At 42.9% G+C, this 7,799-nt stretch overlaps 1 protein-coding gene across 7 annotated transcripts in view; it reads right to left on the bottom strand.

Annotated features, from left to right (window-relative positions):
• Positions 1 to 1,737: 1,737 nt before the first annotated feature.
• Positions 1,738 to 7,799, bottom strand: part of LOC106569324 (zinc finger FYVE domain-containing protein 16) — a 46,408-nt gene continuing 40,346 nt past the window's right edge. For all 7 annotated transcript variants that reach the window (XM_045692755.1, XM_014140647.2, XM_045692762.1 and 4 more), the window contains exons 11-16: positions 7,654 to 7,758; positions 4,453 to 4,603; positions 3,756 to 3,999; positions 3,538 to 3,643; positions 3,198 to 3,374; positions 1,738 to 2,962 (exon numbers count right to left, since the gene is read on the bottom strand). In XM_045692755.1, the coding sequence (XP_045548711.1) occupies positions 2,804 to 2,962; positions 3,198 to 3,374; positions 3,538 to 3,643; positions 3,756 to 3,999; positions 4,453 to 4,603; positions 7,654 to 7,758 (942 nt within the window). In that variant the 3' untranslated portion in view covers positions 1,738 to 2,803. The remainder of the gene's footprint in view (positions 2,963 to 3,197; positions 3,375 to 3,537; positions 3,644 to 3,755; positions 4,000 to 4,452; positions 4,604 to 7,653; positions 7,759 to 7,799) is intronic.

Below are 7,799 nucleotides of genomic sequence, written 5' to 3'. Positions count from 1 at the left end.
GGGCAAGTTGGTCAGGATGATATCTATGAGGGTGCCCGTGTTTACGGATTTGGGGTTGTACCTGGTAGGTTCATTGATCGTTTGTGTGAGATTGAGGGCATCAAGCTTAGATTGTAGGATGGCCGGGGTGTTAAGCATGTCCCAGTTTAGGTCACCTAGCGGCACGAGCTCTGAAGATAGATGGGGAGCAATCAATTCACATATGGTATCCAGGGCACAGCTGGGGGCAGAGGGTGGTCTATAGCAAGCGACAATGGTGAGAGACTTGTTTCTGGAAAGGTGGATTTTTAAAAGTAGAAGCTCGAATTGTTTGGGTACATACCTGGATAGTAAGACAGAACTCTGCAGGCTATCTCTGCAGTAGATTGCAACTCCGCCCCCTTTGGCAGTTCTATCTTGGCGGAAAATGTTATAGTTAGGGATGGAAATTTCAGAGTTTTTGGTGGTCTTCCTAAGCCAGGATTCAGACACGGCTAAGACATCCGGGTTGGCAGAGTGTGCTAAAGCAGTGAATAAAACAAACTTAGGGAGGAGGCTTCTAATGTTAACATGCATAAAACCAAGGCTTTTACGGTTACAGAAGTCAACAAATGAGAGCACCTGGGGAATAGGAGTGGAGCTAGGCACTGCAGGTCCTGGATTCACCTCTACATCACCAGAGGAACAGAGGAGGAGTAGGATAAGGGTATGGCTAAAGGCTATACGAACTGGTCGTCTAGTACGTTCGGAACAGAGAGTAAAAGGAGAAGGTTTCTGGGCGCGATATAATAGATTTAACCGCCATCAGATGGTATTATGGCAGCCATCTTGGATTTTGAACTTCATATTAGATTTGAGGCAAAATCCAGGGTGCCCCCCCCCCCACCCTAATCCAACCATAACCCTACCATTAACCATTTTATATTTCAACTTCAATGGGGTAGGGACCTCCCATGGATGTTTTCGATTATAGCTGATTACTATGGCCACAACATCGAAAACATGTATAACTAAGTATTTGTCAGGCAGGAACATACAGCAATGAGTGAGTCGAACCCATGTTTGTATGCAGCTTTATTAACTCAATGATTATATATATATTTTTTACATTGATTGCAGACTGATTTGTGACATGTATGAATGCCAAATGAACATGCTAAACAGGCAAGCATAAAGCTTTATTTTATTTTTATTTATTCTTTTGCTACAAATTTGGGGTGCTTGGGGTCGCCACTGCTTGTTACCTTCAGACAAGTCCCGTAGAGCAATACAGAGAACACCATCGTGTTTGTGAGTCTCCCTTTTCCATAGAGTGGGCAAACCATTCGGACGTTAGACGTTTTCGTGAGACTGATTTTTGGGATGTCTCATGGTCTGACAAACACCGCTGTAGCTCTGCCATCTTTCACCGCAGACGCGGAAGGCCGCCATACGCGGATGCGGTGGAATGAGACGCAGATATCTCTAGTTTAAATTGACGGATGTTGATGGGGATACTTTTATGTTACTTATTATGTCGACTAGAGGGTTTTAAGAGCGCCGCAACACAACAGGATGAGAAATTAAGATATGGTCAATCAACGTCAATCATATGCATCAATAAGAATTTATATAGATCAATGTTACATTAATACTCACCTTCATCAATAAGATTGGACCATATCAATAACATCAGTCAGTATTGGTGATATTGTTGAAGAATGTGTCTGGCTGGTTCAAGGCTTTCTAGGGCAGCTAATAACTCAGGCCAGACAAATGTGAAGGGAAGTTTTAATACCTTTACAGTGTTCATCATCAGGGGAAACTCTTGTCCATCGTTTTTTCCCGTGCTCCTCAGGCCTTATTTGCACTACACCTGCGAAAGTGACTCAGCTAGCTAACGTCCTATCAAAAATACGAACATAGATTCCATTTACGTAACGGTTCCAAAAAAAAATAGTACTTTAAGCTTAAAAAAGCTTGATATCATTTCTATAGATTTGGACAAGACAGTGAGGGTTGTCAGAGAATTCCCCACATATAACACAACTGGAGAGACAACTGGTCTGCCAAACAAGACTCTGCACTCTGCCGATGAAGAGAGAGGAAGTTCAAAACGCCATTCTAGAATTTCCTCATTCTAAAATAGCGTTCACATCCTCAAATAACAGTTTATCTAGAAACTTCTACAAAGCACTTCAGTGTCTCATGTCATGCTGCTCTTCTCAAGCTTGGTATACAGCTGTCAATCAAGTAACTTCAATATAATTCATCATTGTTTTACCATGTGGTCATTCTAAATATACAGTAAATACATTAAAAGAAGAGTAGAGAAAAGAAAGCAGTTTGTTGACAGTGTCGGTTGGAAATATTCATCAAGGTGCTCCTTGGCTGGCTGACAGACAGATGTCAGCAAGAAGTCAAGGCAGAGCAGGAAGAGATGAGAAAAGTCAGTTTCAGGAGAGTTCATTCTTTTTGGGATTGTTGTTGTTATTTGTGCTAAGTGTTTGGCCTCATGGGTTAAAGCAGAATTCATAATGTTTCTCAGACTTAAAGCCATGTCACTGTTACAGTTTCTCCACTGTCCATCCTGGAACAACGGCCTACATCTCTATTCTCTAAGGCCTTCAGAGAGAGACTCTGTGGGAATGTCCTGCCGTTGGCGGCGTGTCTTTAGTTTAGTTATTAGCCACGCCTGATTGGCTGTTTGTGTACAGAGGTTCTGTCAGTTTGTCCAAGGTCCTCTGAGCTCCAGCCTCTTACTCTGTGAAAAGACATCCAGGCTATGTAATGGCACATACAGTGTTTAAAAGTTTTTGTGTTTCCATGTGCGAGACTGTGTGTGTTAGACAGTGTGTGTGATGAAGAAGATAAACTCCATGTCCATAGCTGTCTGTGGTACTCTGGCTGAACCTCCGTGGATGACGGGGATAAGTGCGCTGTCTAGCTCGTTCATATAGCGCTGGGGTAGGAGCCTGCCTCCTGAACCGGCCTGGTACTCCACCTGCCACACACACACACACACACACACACACACACACACACACACACACACACACACACACACACACACACACTTCAGTTAATATCCTTACAGTTTTGTTTGGTTCCAGTGGGTCTTGTTTCTAGAATATTAAATCAACCAATCAATCAAATGTTTTTATAGCTCTGTTCACAGATACATTAGTCACAAAGTGATACCCTTTCATAGCATTACAGTGTGTTAATACATTAGTTACCATGTCAGTGTGTGTGGAGACTCTGAGGGCGAGGGAGTTGATGCCACTGGCTGAGAGGACAGAGAGGTGAGGGGTCAGAGCACTACAGCTGGCCACAGCCATCTCCCTGTGGAACACACTGCAGGACGGCAGCACCGCAGACAGGGACACGTCTGGAGTCTTCAGCCAGTAGAACACCTGGAGGGAGAGACAGACAGAAGGATGGGGTTCGACAGGTACAGACAGACAGGTTTGAGTGACTGAATGTGTGTGTTTACAAGTGTGTGTTTCAGAGAGATGTGACTCAGAAGGTGAACAGAACTCCATGTCTGCATGTATGACCTGTGTGTTTGTGTCCTACCTCAGTACACCTGATGGTGCGTCCGTCCGACTCAAACTCTGTGTCCTGCTGCATCCTCACACTGTGGACCCCCTCCAGAGGTTTCCTGTCCACACCACTGGTCACACTACAGGGACATACACACATAAATTAATTCATTGACCAATCATGCACCAGGGAGAAGATCACCATTATATGTGTATGAGTCTGTATGTTTTAGTGTGTATCATATCCCTTACCCAGCGTTGACGGGGGAGCTCCAGTCAATCCAGCGGACGGTGACATTGTCCCGGAGCTCCCCTCCGTCAGCCTTGCCACAGGGGATGTGGAAGTCAGTCTGCCCCCTCAGGGCGGCACGCAGGGCCTCCATGGTCTCTGGGGGGGTCTGAACCATCAGGCCGTCCTCCACGATGCTGGACTTGGCGATGAAGCCTGACGAGGCCTTCAGAGCCCCGTTGAACACCACGAAGCTGGCCCCCGTCACTATAGAACAACACAATAATACACTGGTTAGAATAACAGAATATCATAGATAAAATCCCAGCAGATTTACCGATTCACTTTGAATTCTGGTTTGGTACTGATAAAAGACAAGGACACAAATCATGTATATTCTTTCATTTAATTACAAATAATATGTTTTAACAAACAGAAAAACAAGCAAGAACTACTTAATGTTTCAACTAGTCAAGACCACAACTCCAAAAGAAACACCTGCTTCATATCTGGGACGTATTCATTATCCACCAAATAGAAAAAAACACTGACTGAAACAGGGGTGGGCTACATGTAGTTGTCCAATAAGAAACATTCTTTATCATTTTCTGTTGCAAAACATTTTAGATTTTGCCCTAATGAACACAACCCTGGTTTCTGAAGCAAAAAAAACAAACAGTTTATTCTGACCTCTAGTGGGCAATCTGGGTTGTTACTGACCTGTGCGTGTCTTGCCAGGCTGGCTGTTGGCCTGGGTCTGGTAGGTGCCCTCTTTGTTCTGGAAACAGACCAGGTGGGAGTCAGCCTCTGAGCTGAACCCGGCACCCACACTGATCACATGCTCGTTAGACGCATTCACAACCTTCAGCATCTAGAAAACACGCACATATACACTACCGGTCAAAAGTTATAAAAACACTTATTCTACAATGTATAGGTGAAGACATCAAAACTATGAAATAACAGAAATGTAACCATGTAGTAACCAAAAATGTGTTAAACAATTCAAAATATATTTTAAATTTGAGATTCTTCAAATAGCCACCCTTTGCCTTGATATCAGCTTTGCAGACTCTTGGCATTCTCTCAACCAGCTTCACCTGGAATGCATTTCCACTAGTCTTGAAGAAGTTCCCACATATGCTGAGCACTTGTTGGCTGCTTTTCCTTAACTCTGCGGTCTGACTCATCCCAAACCATCTCAATTTGGTTGAGTTCGGGGGATTGTGGAGGCCAGGTCATCTATTGCAGCACTCCATTTAATTAAAAAAAAATGTTTTATTTTATTTTATCTTTATTTAACTAGGCAAGTCAGTTAAGAACAAATTCTTATTTTCAATGGTGGCCTAGGAACAGTGGGTTAACTGCCTTGTTCAGGCGCAGAACGACAGATTTTTACTTTGTAAGCTCGGGGATTCGATCTTGCAACCTTTCGGTTACTAGTCCAACACTCTAATCATTAGGCTACCTGCCGCCATCTCTCTCCTTCTTGGTAAAATAGCCCTTACACAACCTGGGTCAGTGTTGGGTCATTGTCCTGTTGAAAAACAAATGATAGTGGGACCAAGCCCAAACCAGATGGGATGGCGTATCGCTGCAGAATTCTGTGGAAGCCGTACTGGTTAACTGTGCCTTGAATAATAAATAAATCACAGACAGTGTCCCCAGCAAAGTACCCCCACACCATAACACCTCCTCCTCCATGCTTTACGGTGGGAAATACACATGTGGAAAACATCCGTTCACCCACACCTCGTCTCACAAAGATACAGCAGTTGGAACCAAAAATCTCCAATTTGGACTCCAGACCAAAGGACACATTTCCACCGGTCCAATGTCCATTGCTCGTGTTTCTTGTCCCAAGCAAGTCTCCTCTTCTTATTGGTGTCCTTTAGTAGTGGTTTCTTTGCAGCAATTCGACCATGAAGGCCTGATTCACACAGTCTCCACTGAACAGTTGACGTTGAGATGTGTCTGTTACTTGAACTCTGTGAAGCATTTATTTGGGCTTCAATTTCTGAGGCTGGTAACTCTAATGAACTTATCATCTGCAGCAGACGTAACTGGGTATTCCATTCCTGTGGTGGTCCTCATAAGACCCAGTTTCATCCGAGCGCTTGACGGTTTTGCAACTGCACTTTAAGAAACTTTCAAAGTTCTTGACATTTTCCATTTTGACTGACCTTCATGTCTTAAAGTAATGATGGACTGTCGTTTCTCTTTGCTTATTTGAGCTGTTCTTGCCATAATATGGACTTTGTCTTTTACCAAATAGGGCTATCTTCTGTATACCACCCCTACCTTGTCACAACACAACTGATTGGCTCAAACACAATAAGAAGGAAAGAAATTCCACAAATTAACTTTTAAGAAGGCACACCTGTTAATTGAAATGCATTCCAGGTGACTACCTCATGAAGCTGGTTGAGAGAATGCCAAGAGTGTGCAAAGCTGTCATCGAGGCAAAGGGTGGCTACTTTGAAGAATCTAAAATATATTTATTTTGATTTGTTAAACACTTTTTTGGTTATTACATGATTCCATTTGTTATTCCATAGTTTTGATGTCTTCACTATTATTCTACAATGTAGAAAATAGTAAAAATAAGAAAAACCCTTAAATGAGTAGGTGTTCTACCACCGTGCTTCTTTCACATGCATTGCTTGCTGTTTGGGGTTTTAGGCTGGGTTTCTGTACAGCACTTTGAGATATCAGCTGATGTACGAAGGGCTATATCAATAAATTTGATTTGATTTGATTCTAAAACTTTTGACTGGTAGTGCAGTTATACAGTAATGCACACAAAAAAAACACATGCACACCAGGGTTTCCGTTAAGAAAATTTGGCTGCGGACAAAAGACAGGCAAGATTTAAAATCACCAAATGTATGAGAGAACTCCCAGAGCCATCTGCACTGGGTGCTTAACTGTGCTCAGAATGACAGACAGGACCAGCCCTCCTATTAGGCAGGAGGACCACTAGGGCGGCAGATGATGAGGGTGGAACTTTCTGAGCTCAACTGACCAAGACGCACCTCCAACAACATATGGTGCCCCCTGATAAGCAGTACCCACTTTTCCAAAGATAGTCAGGTACGCAAAATATTTAGCTTGTCCAGTGTGCTGTTGGAGAGACGCAGTGCTGCAGAGCTACACGTACACTGTCAAAGTCATCAAATATAAATCAAGGCAAGGCCATTGGCCTTCAAGAGATGCCCAATCTACCAGGGCAACAAGGCCATCTGCTAGGGCACCAAGGCCATTAACCAAAATAGCCAATTAAAATGGATTTGAAAACCAAAATACATGAGCTTTTCTGTTAAGAAAAACTTAAGTGTATGTTTGTAAAATGTACAGAACTTTTTTATGAGACTTTTGATTACATATAAGCTAAACGCCAGCCATGTTGCACAAATATAATGTAGGATAATTAATATTAACGTCTAAAGTCTTGAATCTGACATACTCGAGGCACTGTTCGTTCAGATCGAAGAGAAAGGCCAGTGCCTGTTGCGCACCGCAACATCACCCTCCTGGCAATCTGAGTGGAGACAGTCAGCGTTTCTGAAACTATTTAAACATAATTGTTTAAAACAAGGACTTTTTTTGTTTCAAAGTAGCCTATCCAAATTCAGACCATAAGAATGATGGAATTATTTTATATATACTTCCTCAAAAGACATTCAAAACAGTATTTATCATGTTCTATTGGTTTTCAAATCAACTTTCTCCAGCATCTAAAGGCACAATCCTTGTCATATTCACAACCCATGCTAGTTGTTGCATCTTTAGATCTTCCCTCTCAACATTTCTAAAAGAGATGTTCATCTCTGTCACATAGGCTATGGAACCGCTCGCATCATGTGCGCTGTTTAGAATGGTGTTTTCCTGGGAACCCTGAGACACACACATTGGTATTACCTCAGGGAAGCTGCTCTTGGGAATGTTGATGTAGCTGTGGCCCATCTCCATGTGGATCCTCAGACCCTCCACAGCAGGCAGACTGTACTGGTAGTTCCTCAGGTCCTGTGGATGATCACAACACACACGTCACCAGTTTATTTTGG

The sequence above is a fragment of the Salmo salar genome, chromosome ssa01, assembly GCF_905237065.1.
Source record: "Salmo salar chromosome ssa01, Ssal_v3.1, whole genome shotgun sequence".
In the NCBI taxonomy this organism is placed as follows: Eukaryota; Metazoa; Chordata; class Actinopteri; order Salmoniformes; family Salmonidae; genus Salmo; species Salmo salar.
The sequence above is the reverse complement of the archived record's forward strand: the minus strand, read 5'-3'. Positions and strand labels throughout refer to the sequence as shown.